A 20,527-nucleotide genomic window follows, 5' to 3' on the forward strand; every position below is an offset into this window, starting at 1 on the left:
GAAATCGTATCTGGCATATCTCTTATTGTTTGCCTTCGACAAGAGGTTTGTATTGGAACAACAACAACTCGCAATGTTCACTTAGAAAAGAATTAAGGGAAAGAACGATTACAACCGTAAAGTAGTTCTCCATACTTATTAAACACTTTTTCGTGAGTATAAAAGATATGAAAAGATAGATACCTGTCTATAAAGGGTTAAATGTACCTACCATAATCATACTTTTACCATCAGAATTTTTACAAGGGGTTGCAGGAATCTTCGCAAAATCCACGTACACTCAAGAAAATTTATCGAGGTCGACTTATGTTAGTCGGTGCATACGGTGCGGGAAAGACATCAACCAAAAGAAGTCTATTCAATGAACCTTATGAAGAAAAACATCTGAGTACAGATGGAGCTGATATCTACAACATCAATATCACAGAATGGATAATAAAGGGTAACTACACCTTCATATCATATACAGCGAGTTTACTGAAAATGTCACCATTGCAGTTGAATGAACATTTTGTAGGAAATATTGTATACACGTTGGTCAATTAAAACTCGGGCTTGAACTTCATAATATGTTAATCTCTGTTTTCCCTTTTTGCTGTGAGTTTACGAACCCTAAACCCTAAAGTGACAATAGATGTAACTTTCTCTTTTCATTACTTATGATTGAGACAATGTACATAAAACATAATATTCTGTTTCTGTTTCTACTGAACACAATAACGTTGTGACAAATGAACTTGCAAATTCAGTCACAAATATTTAACATCCTAAATACACAGACACACAGACACAGACACACGCAGACACACACACACACTCACACACTCACACACACACACATATATATATATATATATATATATATATATATATATATATATATATATATATATATATATATATATATATATATATATATATATGAGCTCCCGTTAGGATTTTCAAACCTGCGTAAGGCTGTAAGCATATGATTTTTTTATTTGCGTAAAATGCGTACATTGACAACTACATGTGAGTACCTTTCAATAGCTGTTTACGCGATATCGAAAACTGGTTCAAAAGTCAATGAATGAAGTGTATAATAATTTCAATAAATATCAGCAGTGACAATGCTTTTTCTTTGATGGGTTTTACAATCTTTAATACTATTCTGTTATATTCTCTGTCGACGGTGATCTTTAGTTTTTCTGTCTACTGCTTCCGACGATGTCTTTGCTGCCTGAACTCTATCATCGCTGCTCTTAAGTCAAATTCGCCAAGTCTTGGGCCGTCCGTGGTCATCACCATCAGATCATTTTTGCCATCTTCACTGCGTTTCGATGTTTTAATCCCGTTTTGGGTACTGAGCCCATTTTCACATGAGACAGATGACGTATTTCTGATAGAAACACATTAAAGAGAAAAGAACAAGACAAAACAAACTAGGTAAAACTACTAAACATGTAAACAAAATACAGAAAGTTATCTCAAGGTCTCATAAAATAGCCAATAACTCACAAGCCATGATGTGTTAGGGAGATTGTTGTATACATCTACACCTGCAAAGCCAAAGTGTCTCGATAAAATGCTGTGCGTGCTAAAGGAACCTTTTATAGGTTCTGGTCGGAGGAGTGTATACACTTCTATGATCAGGGGTTATATTATAACAATGGTGCTTTGTAAATGTGCACGTGGGTAGGGGGTTCAGGAGTTTTCAATTACTCGGTAAGGAATGAAGCTGCGTATACAGCCCATGGGTGAAGAGAGGTGATATATTGTCCAGACTGAGTCTCATTCCATGTCTCTTTAGACGCGTCAATGCATATTGTCATTAGAAGGAAAGTTCAAACATTCGAACTTTCGACCAGGAATTTAGTTGTGGTAAAATGAGACAATTACAGAATAGCTTGCGTGAGGAGAAGAAAGTTTCTGATACGTGCTGAAAGAAACGATTTAGAATTGATATGATCGAACCAATTAGATTGATAGTAACGATGACCCAAGTAACTTCACTGATGAGACACGATAAGCTTGAAAGTCAATAACTTTATCAGCAAGACTGAGTTTGAAGTGATCAGCGCCTATGTGAAGTTGATCTTTGATTTGTTTTACCGGGTTGGAAACATAATTTTTTTCGTTAAATACCCATATTCAAATACTTTCAGATCAATGTCAAGGCTACTAGAAATGCTTTTAAAGACTTGTTGGAAACATTAAACGTGGTATCACCTGCGAATGAAATACATAATAATTTTGAAAAGGTGTAGAGGCAGGTTGTTTGTGTATATAATAATGAGGTAAGGGCCCTAGTATAGGGCATTGTGGCACACCAACACGAGCGTCAATTACATCTGAGCTTTCCTCTTTGAACACGACATATTGATGAAGCATTAGTGGGTATAAGGAAAAACAGAGTTTTATTAGAACAACCATAGATCTCAAGTTATGGCGACAAGTTGTGTGATCAACAATATTAATAAGATCAAATATTTTGTTAAGGTCGAGAAATACTGAACAAACGAATTTCGGCCATCACTTTCTTACTCCATGAGTCAACCAGACCAACCGTGCGTTTGGAACAGATGTCTGGCACGAAATGCAGATTCGTTGGGATAACTCAAATTGTAGGTTTCCTTGCAATTTTATGAGGTGACTGATAAATTGTTGATTTTAAGAAATTTGGACAAGAAAAGAAAGTACATTTATTGGTTTATAGTTACAAGGTTCGTCTTCAGGATATTCTTTTAAATTGGACCAACACGAGCCAATTTCCATCAGAACGGAAAATGACCTTTGTTAATGCCGCGATGAAGGTGTTACAGTGTTGGCAGCCCTCTTTAATAATATGGGGTGACAATTAACTTAAATCACGAAGTTTCTTACAATTTAAAGTTTGTAATTGGGATAGAAGCTCACACCAGTTTGATAACGCCGAATTAATGCAAATGTGACGAAAGCTGACCAATGGAATGTTTGGAAACACGATGACGATCGTTCGACCTTGTTTGTTTTGTGAACCATCGCTATGTAACAATGATTTTTGCCCTACAAGTTGTCGAAAGTCGAAAGGGACACTTCCATATCCAAATGATATTTATGATATGCCTCTATGAATTTAAAAATTGATATCATGAAAGTGACATCGATCTTATTACTTGGATAAACACCAAACAGTACAGTATAGGGCATTTTACACAACGTTAAGCAATATGATGATCAAGGAATCCTCAGTTTTTTTTACGATTGCACTGAAGTGTCAGACCGGAGACAATATGTTTACTTATATCCTTATTCCTGACTATTGACAGTGTACCTTTGAAAGTAAATCGCTGCGGTAAATGTTGTTTTGAAATCATAGTAATGGGTGTATGCTAATGAGACTAACATAAAAATTATGGAACATTGACATATTAAGGATAATATCGACTTTTAGGTTACAAATACCACTAGTATTCGTTTTTGCGTTGACACAGCTTAAAACTTCGTACAAAGTGATGATTCCATGTTGCACACAGAACTTCCAAAGGCAAATGTATCCGTGTAATGTTGAGTGCTGAAAGATCTCTAGGTGATGTAAATACAAAGTGTAGATAGACATTGACATATATGCGTTTCTTATTTCCTGGGTAATAATCTATGCAATTGGAAACACGTACCATTTCCAGTAATGGCGCGCTTCTACCCATGCACTTACTTCAAAATCATGTCGAAAACCTTCTGATTTTGCACTTTAGGTTACAAATACCACTAGTATTCGTTTGTGCGTTGACACAGCTTAAACTTTCGTACAAAGTGATGATTCCGTGTTGGACACAGAACTTCCAAAGGCAAATGTATCCGTGTAATGTTGAGTGCTGAAAGATCTCTAGGTAACTAAATAAAAAGTGTAGATAACATTGACATATACGCGTTTCTTATTTCTGGGTAATAATCTATGCAATTGGAAACACGTACCATTTCCAGTAATGGCGCGCTTCTACCCATGCACTTACTTCAAAATCATGTCGAAAACCTCTGATTTTGTATCCAAGCAAATATTTATGTGCAAAGTAAACGTTACACGTTAGAAACAGTTATATAACGTGGTTTTCTTTTAAGCGTGAATAAACTGATGAACAAAATATTTTAAATGCAAAGATGACGCTTATTGTTTAATGAATGCTGATTCGCTGTGAACGAGAGAGAAAATGTAGACAGATAGCGATCCCGAAGGATAACTCGATACAGAGTATACAAATTTATAATCCCACTTGTTATCTATAGATTCGCGATAGAAAACACATTTAAAACTTTACATGTTGAGGCATCATGATTATTTTGTTACCATTACGGTAGGGCACTTTCGTGACTGAAGAAGTCTTAAGAATGCAAGCCCAATTAATTTGTAAAGGTTCTGAGAGTATTTTCTTAACAAGGAAATCATAAATTGACTGAATCTTTGTGATAGGATTGTGATTAATAGCTTTTATACGAGGCATCAACTTACCAAAGTTCTCTAATTATACCGGCATAATATGAAACTGGGAACATAGTCAGTTAGATCCGTGGACAACATAACCAACCAAAATACTGTATAAGCACACACCTACTCTTTCAGATGAATTGATTTTGAAATTCAAAGTCAATCAACACTTTTATCCCTCGAATGGAAGTCCATTTCAGAGAGCATTTATACAGAATGTAAATCATAATATTCGTAACATGGAGTGCGAAAATACCTAATCAGATATACATTCATTACCTCAAAAGTTATGTTTCATGCATCTCATGACTTGCACCATGATGATTGCGTATATGTTGTGCAAACGGTTTCTTATGCCAGTTTTTTCCAGAGGTGTATTGCTCTTTCTTTATAGTCGTACTTCTATATTCTTGAGACATCCGGGAAAATACCATATATCAGATCTTTCACTCGTAATTGCAGGACAGCTGCAGTAATGAAGTTTCCCATACTTGATCTATTTCTTCTTTCAAATTAGAGTATGCTCCCGAATACCAAGGTAAAAGATCCATTGAGGAAACACAGAAGACGCTTGGAGATGTCTTGGCTGTTGGGATGGCAAAAAAGAAATGGAGATTACGCGAAGAAAAACCCAAAGTGGTACCAGCAAAACTTGCGAGTGTGATAGATGCAGTAAAATTTAAAGGTGAAAAAATGAAAGACGTCCAAGAACGACTGACTCGAAGATTGGAAGAAGCTGCTGATGTTGACAAGCCTGATATTTACTTCAGCTTATGGGACTTTGCAGGACAAAGTGTGTACTACATAACTCATCAGGTCTGTATGTACATAGTAATTCTTTCAGCATAAAAGTATTTGTAACACAGGCATGATTTAGTAAGATAAGTTTTGAGGACAATTATGATAGCATTGCTGTATTTTAAGTAGCTTTTCAATGCTTAGCTCTTCTGCCCTATGGCATTTTTCTTGTACAAGATTATGTTTTGATATAGGTTCCTACTTTTTCATATTTGAAGTATTAAATGAAGAGTTTTGTTTACAATAATTATTGAATTTCGTTTCATATATAGAAAGATCTGAGTGTTTCTTATCGTGGATTTTGCTTTTATAATCCTATCACACATCTGATTTGACTATCATCCTAATTTGTATATTCTACTATCCTTTCGATTGTATTTACTTCCAGGTGTTTCTTGGTAATCGTGTTATTTTTGCCCTTGTAACTGACTTGTCAAAATCTCTCGATGATGTAATGTCAACCGTTATTGAAGATGAGTGGACAGTGAAGGGTAAGTGATTCTGTCATGTATAATTGAGCAAACGGATATTGAATTTTAGTCGTGCACTTTTACAAAAAAAGCAAACAATAGTCGTTTGCGCAATTTTATTTTGTATGTTATTGTCAAGATTCTACTATTTTGTGAATACTGTGTTTGACAATTGTTTTCATTCCACCCATGACCTCGAAGGTTATACACTGGATACCTTGTTATTGAGATATGATGTAAATACATATTTAATGGGCATTCTTACACCATATGATTACGGGGTGCGCGTCGATATAATGTGAAGCTGAGATATATAGTTAGTAAGATCCGCGGACAACATAACTGTATTCTCCATAATTACACCACCAACTCTTTTATTGCATGAGGGTTTGCACTGGTAGGTATATTATTATTCTTGAACAAATATGGACTAATTTACGCGTCGACAGTGACAAATTAAGGCTATTTAAGTTTCCGTCGTTTCGATGTCACTGTCGTCTGCGCTAAAATACAATTGCCTTTGCTATGTCAACAAGCTAAGTGATGTTCGTTTCGTTCGTTTGTCTTAATATAATTACGGCCAGACCTAACGTTGACAAACTAGATACACTATGGTACTTTGACCTTTGCATTGTGTGCATTTCATGTGACAGCCGTGAGCGTCGTATGGGCATTGGAAAATCGGGAGTTAGATAACGTTAATAATGTTATTTGTTGCAAAGCTATTACCCAAAGCCTGTATGACGTTCTATTTGCTTATGGTCTAGTGATCATGAACTGTTTTAGATACATCATTTTTTCAGAATTCCTGTCGTTTTGGATGAACTCTATACATGCCCATGCTGTTCCTAGATCTAATATACACTTAAAATTGTCAGACGGACGTGATCGGAACATCCCTGCACCACCAGTAATCCTCATAGGAACAAAGAAAGACTTGCTCCGGCAGGTATGGCTTACATCACCATTTCACTTCAATTCAATTCTACTTCGGTATACTGCAACCACTGTTGACATTTTAAAGTAATAAAATGAATAATGTAGAAATGGCCGGTCACTCCTTAATCCTTGTTTCTTAATTCTTAACGAACGTGTGTTCAAGGCGTTCTATGAAGAAGAAATGTGGACCAGTGGTTAGGGGATGTAGTATCCTGAACTTTATTGACCTTTGACCTGGGCTTACCCAGAATACTGTTCGTTGTTGTTGCTGTTCTCTGTAATGGCGGACATCATGTGTTCACGTGAATAAAGCATTGTAATCTGATAACATCGTGTGCATCATTGCCCATCGAGGCGAATGTTATAGGGTAACCGACTCACTATCGGAGGATGGTGAGTTCGAGACCCGGTTCAAGTCCCGTAGATTTAGAGTAGCGGATTCACCGTCGGAGAACGGTGAATTCAAAACTCTAGCTCGGTGTTGTGGCTTGAGCAAGGCACTTTACTCCTCTGTGCTCTATTGGGGTTGTGGGTTATGGGTATTAGTAGTATTCGACCTCCATGAAAAGAGGTGTTTAACCTATGGAGTTATCGATAGTAAATATAGATTTAAAATATGCGCATTCTATTGTGCGAAAACTGTGTACTTCTCAAATGGATAGTCGTGTCATGCGCAAAGGAGTAAATATTTGCATGTGCTTTTAGTCAAATGAATTTGGGTCTAAACCTACTAAAATTGCAATAGAACATTTTCTTTCTAATGCACTTTGCAGATGTATGCAGAACAAGTCACATTAAAAAATTACTTAATCTACCTCGAGGCGATATAGCCTCCATTGCACAAATCCACTATGGCTGCCCGCATTCTAGATAAAACTTTTTCGGCCATATATCACGTATTAAAGCAAACCTTTTCCATGATTTAAAGTCTCAATTTAGTCTTAGGAACAGGGCTACATTTTGGAGATACAATGGTTCACATTGGCACTTTGATTATTTGCAAAAAGTAAATATGGCTGCAGTATTTTGACAAAATAACATTTTTGACAATATGCCACGTATTCTGTGTAAGATCTGAAATATATCAGTCAGTTTCGCACGTAACTTGATGTCGAGAATATTCTGTTTGTTCATCACTTTATGGCATAATTTGATTTTGTCTTCTTATCTTTTATTTGATTTTATCTTCTTACTTTTTGATAACACGTTTAGTGCTATGGTTTGGCGAGCATCTTGTTATTATTGTTTAAAGGGTGTACTCCCAAGAGCTTTTTGTAGCTTTGAAGTAGTTTCGAACTTTGTGTTTTCTGTTGTATATGGTGTCATTTTGATTTAATCTTGAACGAGTATTTTATGGCGGCTTGTGTCTTATAATGAATCGAAGTCTCATTTTCCGGCCGTACTTGTTTGCATGATGTAACAGACGGATCACGTTGGGACGATTAGGCGGGTTAATGAATTTTAAGGTTTGTAAAGTTCGCAGATTTCAATGTCTGTGAGTTTCTGTGTTGATAAGATTGATATGAATCTGAGACTTTTGTTTGTAATAGTTCTCACTTTTTACTTTTGTGTATTGCGACGTTTTCTTATTTTGATCGTACTTTTCTTGTGTGATCCGTAAGCTTTGGTGTAATTGTTGTATGTTCTCGGGGTTTCCGTCTCAGCTAAAATGCTAACGTACTACCCATGTTTTTGAACTGTAAACATTACAGATTACATGTATTGTCCCAGAGTAACATCGATATAAATTAAAAGTAATGCAATACTTAAATTATGTATGTTATGTTCCAAAGAAGAAATGCGTTTCTCCGACTAACAGTCATTTAGTAGCAGTTGTCGTTTATAAAATAATCATAAAACGTTAGACAATATCACTACTTCCATACATCTCTTCTGTAAATTGTATCAAAATATACTTTCTGCATTACTTCTATAAGTCATGTATGGAAGTCCTCTATCAACTGTAAAGCTTTTCACAAAATACTGTATATCATGGAGTATTTTAGCATATTTCAGGTTTTCACCTATACCTATTAAGAAAATTCCTTTTCAGTGAATGTTATTACAAATAGTTTGTAACATGTTTTTCAAACATTATTTAAATTAATCGTTTTGCTACTATAGACTATAGTCTATAGAAGCTATTGGGATGGGTATCCGTCCGGCGTCCGGCGTCAGTCTGTATGTATGTATGTATGTATGTCCGTTTGTGAGGCGTCCATCCACTCAAATATCTTGAGAACCGCAGTACTTACTCATTTGATATTTGTTGTGCAGATGAAAAATATCATTTTGAGAAAGTTTTTTTAATTTTTTGATATTGTTGAAAATATGCAAATTGGCGCCAAAAAAGGTGTTTTTGATAAAAATCTTCTTCATAAGCGCTGGACAGACAGCTTTGATATTTGGTATACAGGTTCCTAGGGATAACCAACTTAGATTTGTTCAAATTGTGATGAAATATGCAAATGTGTATTTTTAAGGAATTTTTTTGTCATATTTGGTCAAAATTTGACTTACATTGTATGTAATTCTTGTACTGCATAAACCCTATCAATTCACCCAGAAAAAAATAATTAATCATCAAAGCCAAAATAATTTTAGTGTGGAATTATCAGAAAGTTCAACTTTTTTTTACAGTTCATAGTGAAATGCTTACCATCTTGGAGGATGAAAACATGTAAAGGCAACTTTCCTGAATCCCAACTTTGATATATTCTGAACCACCATTTATGTTATCTAAAAGAAATTGCTCATAATAGTTTGTCATGATAGGGTGGTCAAATAAATAGAGATAGAGAAAGTTCTAATTTCCATTTATGGTTGACTTGGTAAGGATAAAATAAGATTACTTTTTGAGGAAAAAAATAGAGTGGTCAATTAAAAGAGTGGTCAAAGTGATAGGGTTTTTATGGTAAAGCTGGGCTGTAAGATTCCTCATGTGCTATTTATAGCAATTATGCAATCTGTGTAAACAGTGCAATGAAAGTGTAACATGATTCCTTATAATGCTTTTGATGACCTTGAACTTCTTAAGTTACAAACATTTGTCTCTTCAGTGTGCTTTCGTGTGCTTCTCTCTGAGTATGTACAGTCTCAACTTATTCAACAGAACTTACTTACAATGTTAATTTGAAAGTTAAAATGTGCTTGGTTAATAGGATGAAAATACAGATATAGATAACCAGCTGAAGATTCTTTATAACCTGACAGATATGCTGTTTTATTATGACGTAAATCTTGATTTAAGCAAGACTTGTTTACTTTAATTAGAATGTAATTAACTCTCTTTATTTGCTATTATAGACTAATATAGTCTGATAAAATATGCAAATCTGTATTTTTACGGAATTTTTTTCCATTTTTGGTCAGGCTATCCTGAAATGAGCTATCAAAGATATCCACCTTCTTCATCAATACATGTGTCACAAAAGGTTATTCTTTACATAACACAGCAGAGCTCTGTCAACTGTTGAGTTGCTTGTTTTTCAAAACCGCTGGTCAGACAGCTTTAATATTTGGTTTACATGTCCCTAGGATGACCTTAGTGAGATAATTTCATACAGTCAGGAAATACTTAATTTTGTATCCATGTCTATAGTAGCTTCAGGGACTTTGGCCCTATGTTTATCCAATAGATTGCTAGTGCCGAAACATATAGAAAACCTTATTTATATCAGAACTTATAGGAGGCATTAATAAGTTAGCCATATGGATGTATGCAAATTATCAAAGTGCCTACGTAGAATATTATATCTCCAAAATTGTTTCCCCATGCCACGGAATATATTCATACTTGAAAGTCATTGAGATAGCTTGTTTGATATGCCAAATATATTCCAAAATGTCATTTCGTAGGAATGATGGCGGTTATATTGGGTTTATGCAAATTATCAAAGTTCCTATGTAAAACAATGGATCTCCAAGATGATTCTCCATGAAAAAGAAAGAAAATTAGTCTAAAATCACTGAAATAGCTTGTGTGATATACGGTATGATATTTTATTTCTATAGAATGCAGGTTGCCATGTTGGATTTATGCCAATTGAATATTTTGACAAAGGTGGATTCGGCTAAACTTTTATATGTTTGTTCTACGTACCACTGTACATGCCTTCTGAAAGGAAAAAGATTCTGTTGCAAAATAATCGCAATCATACCAATCCATTATCCAATAACACTAGGTCAAAATTTGTAAGACAATAGTTGTAAACATAGACACAAAACAGCGCAGAACAGACAGTAAATAGACGGTACACAAACAAAGTCGAATTCATGAAAGAACGATATATGGACCTCTGGCCAAAAGACCAAGAAGTGATGTCAGGTGTTTCGAAAATAGTAAGCGCATCCTGCCCCACATGTGGCACCCGCCATATATCAATCTGTAAGTCAGATAGGTAGTGGTCACTAAGGCCCCATGTCACCGATGCCATCAGTGATCATTTGTCGAAGAGAGATATCGTATTTATCAACCAGCTTGCGATACCTGCCAAAAAAGCGTTTGAATGTAGAGACAAGTCTTGCATTGGTGTAACCTTGATTTAACAGTTTGAAAGAGAGATGGCCATGTCTCTCTACAAAATCACCATATGAACTGCATGCTCTTGCATATCGAATAAGCTGGGAAATGTATACCCCATAAGCAGGTGAGAGTGGAATATTACTGATGAGGTGTGGAAAATTAATTATACTAAAGTTGAAATCATCTCTCTTGTCATATAGCCTAGTAGAAAGGTGACCATTAGAGTCAAATTCAAGTAAAATGTCCAGATATGAAGCAGAAGAGGCCGTTTCTGTAGTCTCTTTAATCTCCAATTCTGGAGGATAAATCATAGCGAGATATTTACTGAATTCAGAGTTATTCAATGAAATAACATCGTCTATGTATCTAAATGTAAGGTTGAAAGTACGAGCTACAGAGACCTTTTTCTGCTTGATAAGGTTCTGGATAAATTCTGCCTCGTATGAGAACAGAAATAAGTCGGCAAGTAAGGAAGCACAGTTAGTGCCCATGGGAATTCCTATACACTGTTGGAAAATGTGTCCTCCAAATTCAACAAATATGTTGTCAATGAGGAAATCAAGCATACTGATAATGTCTTTCTCGGTATAAAACACTTTAGCGTTAGTAATATTTTTAACAAAATATGTAGAATTATACCCTAATACCACATATTTGTAACGGCGTGAACCGTTTTTGTAGAAAAATGCTTGGTTGATGATGTTTTTCAAGCGTTCTTTCAATTTATCATGTGGTATTGTGGTATACAATGTGGAAAAATCGAAAGTTTTAATAGATGTTATTTTTGAAACAGATCTTGATTTCAAATTTTCCAAGAGTTCCTTCGAATTTTTAATATCCACATTTGATTTATACCACTCCGAGAAAAGACAACATCACAGTATGATTGAAGTCCCCGTTTAACAGTACAAAGAACAGAAGTCAGTATCTTCGATAACTCTGTTGTTGAACATTTTGAAGATCCTGCGATAAACCTAGCTTTGTAAGGTGTTTTGTGGAGCTTTGGTATCCAGTATAAGCTAGGCAACTTATTATGGTCATCCTTTGTTGTAATATTAAAATTATCCATGAATGACTTATTGTTTGCCAAAATTTCGGATTTGTTGAACATCGATTGTCTGTAAGTGGAGTTGGTAGGGGTCTTAATTACACCAAGTTCGTCTATAAGACATTCAAAATAATACCGCTTACAGACAAATACAATTTTATTGACAGCTTTATCAGCAGGGACGACAACATATTTGTCATGGATATCATTCAAACACTTAACAGCATCAGGATCTTTACATACATACAGAATGAAATGATATGGTAGTCGGATGCCAAAATCTCCAAGATTGAATGGACTGCTTGCGCAAACATACTTGCACCAGTTTTTTACAAGACATTTGCAGATCCCTTGAAACGATGTTACATTGTACTGCCTTTCATGTCAAATGGTCCAGCTGTTATTTTACAACAGCCATACGTTCCAAATACACAACTCCCTGTTCGGGCCGAAGTAATAAAATCGTTGTTTTGAAGTCCCGCTTTCGTAGGTTTGTTCGTGAGTTTGTCATTGGGAGGAAATTTTTCGAATTGTGTCTTAACCACTTAGATTTTCTGCATACAAATCTTGTGTAAAAATTTGCAATATAAACTGAAAACGTCTGGATGTACTGGCATGTCACATTGTGATGTACATTGAAAAGGTGAAAGGTAATCCTTGATATTTATTTTCCTCTGGTTAGAGTAATAGTCCCAATGATGGTCAGGATATAGACGTTGAAAAAGAGGCAGAGAAACGCCTTAAAGAGATCAGAGACTACATAAGCAGACATGCCACCAAGGCAGTAAATGCACATCTGGTTGACCTGATTGCCATTGACAACAAAGCTAGAAAAGAAGATGGTACCGTTCATGATGCAGAGGTCAAAGAACTTCGTAAGAGAGTCCAAGATTATGCAATGGAAAACTTCTTCCTTGGAGAGGTGCCAGTGAAGTGGATACAATTGGAACTATCGATGAGGAAGCTGCAAAAAGAGACGTTACATTTGGAAGAAGCAAAAACCCTCGGAAAGAAGTTGGAAATGACAGAAGATGAAATAAACACAGCACTGGCATTTTTTCACAGCGTCGGTGAAATACTCCACTTTACATCGACACCAGAGCTGGAAAAAACCATTATCTTAGACGTGGAATGGCTGGTAAATCTATTCACGATATTAGTTACGAAGACTATTGCTTACAAAGGGCAACTGAAAGGCATTCCCACAAAAATGCGCAACCTAATTCACGAGTTGCAACATGAAGGCAGACTACATGACGAATTACTAGATTATCTCCTTAAAGGTCATGATCGGTGCAAAGACAAGGTTATTCTTCTAGCAACAGCGGAAATGTACGACATTCTTTTCAGGATGCCAGAAACTGGTGACGGAAACCCCGTATATTACTTACCAAGCCTCCTACAGAAAGATGCATCAGGGAAAAATGGCATTGTGTTTCCGGCTGATTGTAAGTCGTGTGCCCCAATATATCTGCATTTCTTTGGAAACTTCCTGCCAGAGGGATTATTCTATCGATTGATAGTTCGCTGCTTAAAGCAATGGCCGAATGAGGGAATTGTCTTACGGAAACACAGGGCACGCATATTTATCAAGGATGATGGTTTTCACATTACCCTGTGCAAGGAAGGATCCGATATTGAGCTGAAGGTTCTTATAATGCCGGATTCACAAGATTCAGTAGACTTTAAGCCTGACAGTATTACAAATGTAAGAATTGTGGTTGAAAGGGAAGTTGAAGGACATTATTAAGACCTACACTCCTAATTTGGAGTATCAGGTATGCATCAAGTGCCAGATGTCCTAGTCATCACCCTGGAGAGCTACTGCAGGTTCTGAAGATACGGATGATCGATGTATCGCTGTCAAAGTAGAGAAGGGGAGCGTAAAAGCTATCTGCAAGAGAAGTGTTAAGCAGATGCCCTGCCCTGATGTAGCATTGTGGTACGGACGGAGGTATGAGTTGATGAATTTAGCTGTTTTCGAAACAAGAAAACTGCATTTGACAGAAATATTAGGCAAACCAAAAATTTTAAGGACTATGTTGAAATGAAAGTGTTGATGTCTTCTGGCCTGTAAATGGCTTCTTGCTTTTAATTTAATGATAACAACAATATAATATTATACAAGATATTGATACACGTGAATGTCACTAATTTAGATGAAACGGCTTTACCCCACTATGCTACATACAACTCTCCCGGAAATCTTTGTCATTTGCCGGGTATTCCCTGAAAACGAATTGTCTATGCAGACCTATGTATTTAAGTGAGTAAGTGAAAACATTATTTTTCTTTCTGTATAGGAACAGAACAGGCTGCAGAAATTAGTCTTGCTGCCGATAATACTCATGATAATCTTAGCTCTGGCGAACGAGAAACTAGCAGCCAAAGGTAAGAGCAGTTCTACAAGAAATACATTCATGTTTTTTCCACATTCAAAAAGTACCCTCAGAATTTAGCTGTTGAATGTCCAGGATGGTAAAACTCAGAGATAATTGAAATACACGGTACCATTTAATGTTTAATTTTAAGATTCATTCCTTTCACTATTCGTTTACATTTATACTGCTTTTTCTATACTAACAGTGGCATTTATGTCCTTACTATGGCCGTGAGTGGAGCGCTCGAAAAGGTACAATGGCAACAATCCACAGACTAACATCTAACCTTGCTGCTGAAACTGGTCGAAGAGTAAATGCAATCGTCATCGAGGCAAACGGGGAAGACAAAGAAGATGCAGAGTCAAAAGGAGTTCATCTCATGTTGCCGGATGACACAGATCCCGAAGAAAAACCCACTCTTGCCTGGCTGACTAAATATCACTCGATCCACTATCCATCACTGAAGAAGATGTCAGACGTCAACGTCGTAATAGGTCATGCAACCACTACTTCAAAGGCGGCACTTGATATACAGAGAGAATATTTCCGAGGTAAGAAGGTGATTCTTTTCAATCACGTCTTACCGGAAGATACTGAAGTCACAAGGGATGATTTTACTCCTACAAGAGTACAGCAGCGGGAAGCAACACTCTGTCAGGAGGTTAGTCGATGCCGCGTCGTGTTCTCAGTTGGGCCTCGTGTGTATCATCACTTTGAAAACAAGTTCAGCACACTACCGTCCGTAAAGCATGAGCTATTCCTGCCCTTGCCCGCTGAAACATTCTTTCAAATTGGAATGAAGAAACCATCTATCACTTGCCAAAAACAGATTCTCACATATGGAAGAATAGGTCACGTGAATCACTTGGTTGGATATGATGTTGTTGCACGAGGCTTAAGTAAATATGTAACTGATCTCAAGAAGAGGAAACCAACTTTCAATTCACCGGTTTGGCTAATTAGCGGCATTCAGGAAGAGGGGGTACGGTCGGCAAGTGATTTCATCAAGAAGCATGTCACTAGTGGTGACTTGCATTTGAAAGTGACCTTTAATTGGTCCAACAGCCAGATCATAAATGATTTACAAGAGAGTCACCTTTGCCTTATCCCGTCACATGTTGAGCCTTTCGGTATGTTTGGCTTGGAGGCCATAGCAGCAGGAATACCAGTCCTGGTAAACAGCAACTCAGGCCTGGCGATGTTCCTTACCAAGTATATGCATCCAGACAAGGCAGCTGCGGTCATCTTAGATGTTGGTGTTACTGACACGAAAAGAAAACGTGACATCAATCGATGGGCTAACCGTATTGCAGAAGTGTTTGAAGATTATGATCATGCTTTCGAGAGGGCACAAGAGATGAAGAAAATGCTCCGTGATTGCCATGCAATCAAAGAAACACATACAGTCTTCAAGAGAGAATGCTGTGTAAAAGAAAATTAGATTACTCTTGTATAGGCAAGACAGGCTCGTTCTGGTTAGCCATTTGTATACGATCATACTTCTAAAGGTTAGAGACTGCAATCCATACCTCTAAGACAAACCTTAAATACTTTCAAATACTATTCAGTTGTTTTCAGATTTGTGTATTTCCTTGAGTCACTTGAGAAAGTTTAAACACAGAATACGATATTTTATTAAGATTGTATCACATTGATAGCTTTTAATTGTCTTTGTAGTCTCTACTGTTCATTTTCCCTTCACTGTTAGTTTGTTTATTCATTGAACGGCGTTTAGATTTCTCACTATTTTTATTACACATTAATGTAGCACTTCGAAGTAGATGATATAGCTGTTCAAGTTCACACTCGACTACCATGCATTTAACTCCTATAATTAAAGAAAAACGTCGTGCTTAAACATAATTTGATATGTTAACTTCCCATTATTCGTTCATTTTTCAAAGTGCCACTTAATGTAAGGAATTTTCATGTTGCTAGCTGGAATTGCAAAAACACTGTAGTGTAGAGATTTTTTTCCCGATTGATTGGCATATTGATAGTAGCGATTGATTGGTATATTGATACTGAAAATGTTTTTCAGGGATTATTCTTCGGATCGAAAAATAAGGATTTAATTACTCTCTTGTCGAAAACAGTTGACATTATGAGCTAAACATATTTGCATAATTTAGTTTATTTTGAATATTTCAGGTGTTGCTTTTCAGATAGGGAGGCAATATTTCGTTTCATAGACAATGATTTGAATGTTGACCAAATATTTACTCTACACCTTTGTTTTTAACTTCGTTTACTTTAAAGTTTTTTTTTTCTGTGAATACGTATGTGTAGAATTTATATTGAATTTTCATACAGTAATGCACTACCACCTCATCATCCAATGCTAATTTTTTTATATATGCTACCTTTGAGTCGCTTATTCCGGAAAAAGCCATTTTCGCCGTTCACAAACTCGCGCGAATTTTTACAAAAGAGGACAAAAATAATAGCGGAAGTTGCAGTTAAGGGCTCCATAAACCTAAGGCATTTCGAATCATGGCAAAAAAATGCCAAGCAGGCGCTTTCATCACGTGATAAGGTAGGGACCGTCTTCTGTTGGGTATGGTATTGTCATTCACAGTCACACCAGGCTGTGCGAACTTGCAACTACAAGCTTGCTCATATGAAAAAATTAGCCATGGTGGACTTCTACTTTAGGTAATATCTATAAGTATTCGGATAAAATAATGGGTTATGTGTTTGGGCTATGATACTCTAGATTTTCTGCCACAATTTGATTGTTTACTTAAAGTATCATTCTTTTTGTTTATGGGCAGATAGATAAAACAGTTATAATACTATCACAGAAATTTTTAATCGTATAATTATGTATTTAATGAAGTGTAAACTATAATATCTCTTGTCGTTTGTAATCTTGAACACGTCGATTGATGTTCTGTACCTTCAGCAAGCATGTTTTTTATGGTGTTGAGTAGTGAGAAAATTAACGTACAAATTGTTGACGCAATGCTTTCATAATAACAAAAATTGTACTGCATCACAGTTATAAGGATCTACTCAACATTGCTATTAGTATTAAGGTATTACTTGCCTCTGGGACAGCTATTCGGTCTCTCAAAATTCTCAAAATCTCACTTTTCCTGATTTACCGGCTGTAGGAGCTAATGTTAAAGCTCTTGGAGTAAGAAACATTTTCACAGCTTAGTTTTTCGAAAATTTAAGTTTTCCCAAAAAGTTAACATAGGAATGGCGGCCATTTCAAAAATTTCAAAAATCGATAAGCGTCGGGTAATTTGTTTCTCTTGTACCAAACGTTTCACGGAAACCTCTGATTTTTATTTTCGATTTGGTAAGAGAATGATTCAAAATTTCGTAAAGAACATTTTTGAGCAAGTGTTTAAGGTTTTCAATTCCGAGGCGCAAACTACCTTAACAGCAATATTCTTCATGTAATAATTTTAATTTTGATCTTAAGGTTGTAGTTTTTAAAAACTGTCGTGTTATGTAATATTATACATTTCTTGCTTGTAAACAATATTTCTTACAAACGAGAGAGTAGATTTTGTTTTATACGAAAAACGTACTGCATAGACGCCGTTGTTCAACTTTATTGTTATGCTTTAACCAATAACGTTAGGTTCAAATTTCTACTGACGAAGCAAGTACTACAACACCTTCATGGCTCAACTGTACTCGATAAATTATGCAGAAGCAAAATTTACCAGCCGTACTACATTTTCGACTCATATTAATAGAATAAATAGTGTAGTTACGCTTTTATGCTAGCAGACCTTAAGCCAGTACATATGATCCTTGTAAAGTGATTGCAAATGTAATGTAAAACCATTATTAAGGCTGTGGTCGAAAAATCATTTATTTTTAATTATATTTTGACAGCATTTCATCTAGATCGCATTATTGGTATCAGAAATGGCTTTGCAATAAATTAATGATTGTTGAACATAGAATCGATTCTCCTTTATGTACTGTCATAATTACATCACAAGTACATTACTCTCCCCGAACAGTGAGATCGCACAGCTACCATCAAAATATCGACACTCTCCTTACTTGCCAAGGTTGACTTGCATAATTCATTATGGTTGTCATGCAGAGGGTATAAATATGATTGTGTCATAGATTTGTCGATTGGTAAGTTGGCGAATTACTTGCTACTCTCGACAACCTGGATAAATGAAAATTAGCTTTAGCTGTACATCTAGTGATATGCGAGATGAGCTGTATAAATGAATGGCGAATGTTCAACTGACGTAATTCGTCCGTAGGGCTGCTAATGCTGACTTGCTTACTCTAAGACATTGATGACATGTATCCATTATGTTGCGTTTGGCTAACAACTTGCCTGGCTAACTTCATACTGTTACCCGATTCTCTGAAATACAGAAGTATAGTAGGCAGGTATAAGAAAAAGGACAGAGAAGATTGAAAATAAAAAAAATGTCTTTTGAAAAAACGATTAAACCTTGAGGAAAAGGAAGACAGTTTTATTAGTTAATAACTAAAACAACGGTGCGGCCTGAGGTATTGGCATGTTGGGAAAATGTACATTTTAGCTCCTTATTCGTCTAGCAAGTAGCCGATGTGGTACGAGAGCGCTTGTGTGTCTGTCTTTGAAAAGAACTTGAGTTCAACAACGGAATTCGGAAGCTATTTGTTATACTAGAGGTTGTTGCCAATGTGTATACATTTCACAACTCTTTGGATACGGCAGAGCTGGTAACTACTGTTCAAACGTTCGCCTGAGACACAGATTATTAGCACGAAAGCTGCTGAAGCAAGATCGATTAGTTAGATCATCACGAAGTTATGTGATAGATACGTAGTTGTGGTATCGATATATACACGTCCGTCACTCAAATGATGAGTGGCAGCATTGCTGACTTTACCTGAAAAAATAATTTTGTGGCTTTGCTGAATTACACGAACTTTGTCACTTACGGTCAATCGTGACGGGGGACGGTTGATGGTTGCATGCTAGCAAAATACGCCCATCCGTTCTGATTATTAGACCTGTCTTGTCTTGCTGTGTCGTTCGTGGTGAATGAAATTAAGGATACCTATTTTTCTCGAAAATTATTCCTGTTGCGACAACATGAACATGAGCTATTCGGTAGTATCACCTCTATGAAAGTGTAACGTCACAGCACTCGTATCCGTCTTATCTATAAGTATACACGAGAGTATGAGTACGAACCCGCGGAAATGCAACACATATGTTGTGGTGACCTTTCAGAACGGAAAGCAGCGGATAAACACAGTAAATGGCAGGATATTTACAGCGAGTTCCAAGTAGTCGGTCGGGCAACTCATATTTTTCTTCGCTTGATGTTATCGTATGTGCGAGTGATTAAGTTTATGTATTGAGAATGTAATCTGCAACAAATATGCCTCAGAAAATAAAGATATCACCATGCATGCAAAATGTCACTTGTTTGTCGAAGAAAATCAATGTGTAGAAAGATCTAAGTGTACTTTGTAACTATTGGGAGTATTAGACTGTTGGTATTAGGAGTACATTAACATATCAAATTTCCGGCCACTTCCGCCTTTGATTTGATGTACATAAGTAACAGAAAAGAACGATCCCTGGGTCAATACGTCACATTGAAGTGGTGTGTTGTCGATCTGATTAAAAATTTGCATGTTAACTTCAGAAAACTGGTAAATGGAAGACAAACAGACTTATGCAACCTGTCACAGGTTTTCATACAGTGAAACAGTACCATAACGTTTGCAAGATATAAAGACAGATGAATGAAACAAGAGAGAGCAGTCATTACAATTTAAGCGTGTACGGAATACTTGATTTGAATCATTGCATCAAAGTGAAGTGGACTTATCCAATATTAAAATAGGGATGCTTGGTAAACAAGACTTGTACCACACGTTAAAGGGGTCTAAAATAGACGAGGGGGCAAAACCATTAGTTGATACTGATGTATTGTA

At 36.3% G+C, this 20,527-nt stretch overlaps 2 protein-coding genes across 2 annotated transcripts; both read left to right on the forward strand.

The window, feature by feature from the left end:
* The first annotated feature begins 232 nt into the window (after positions 1-232).
* On the forward strand, positions 233-14,175 carry LOC139145727 (probable serine/threonine-protein kinase pats1). The gene is made up of 5 exons (XM_070717036.1): positions 233-442; positions 4,959-5,257; positions 5,628-5,730; positions 6,513-6,658; positions 12,904-14,175. Exons 1-5 carry the CDS (start codon positions 307-309, stop codon positions 13,969-13,971), a joined length of 1,752 nt encoding a protein of 583 aa, XP_070573137.1. The 5' UTR covers positions 233-306; the 3' UTR covers positions 13,972-14,175.
* A 347-nt stretch (positions 14,176-14,522) lies between these two features.
* Positions 14,523-18,528, forward strand: LOC139145728 (uncharacterized). Its single transcript, XM_070717037.1, has 2 exons — positions 14,523-14,612; positions 14,808-18,528. Exon 2 carries the CDS (start codon positions 14,859-14,861, stop codon positions 16,041-16,043), a length of 1,185 nt encoding a protein of 394 aa, XP_070573138.1. The 5' UTR covers positions 14,523-14,612; positions 14,808-14,858; the 3' UTR covers positions 16,044-18,528.
* Positions 18,529-20,527: the final 1,999 nt, after the last annotated feature.

The sequence above is a fragment of the Ptychodera flava genome, chromosome 12 (assembly GCF_041260155.1).
Source record: "Ptychodera flava strain L36383 chromosome 12, AS_Pfla_20210202, whole genome shotgun sequence".
In the NCBI taxonomy this organism is placed as follows: domain Eukaryota; kingdom Metazoa; phylum Hemichordata; class Enteropneusta; family Ptychoderidae; genus Ptychodera; species Ptychodera flava.

Coding starts and splice junctions, on each gene's coding strand:
- LOC139145727 (XM_070717036.1), top strand. CDS start 307: ATGTTAGTCGGTGCATACGGTGCGGGAAAGACATCAACCAAAAGAAGT. Junction 443..4,958: donor CACAGAATGGATAATAAAGG/GTAACTACACCT, acceptor CTTTCAAATTAG/AGTATGCTCCCGAATACCAA. Junction 6,659..12,903: donor AGAAAGACTTGCTCCGGCAG/GTATGGCTTACA, acceptor TCCTCTGGTTAG/AGTAATAGTCCCAATGATGG.
- LOC139145728 (XM_070717037.1), top strand. CDS start 14,859: ATGGCAACAATCCACAGACTAACATCTAACCTTGCTGCTGAAACTGGT.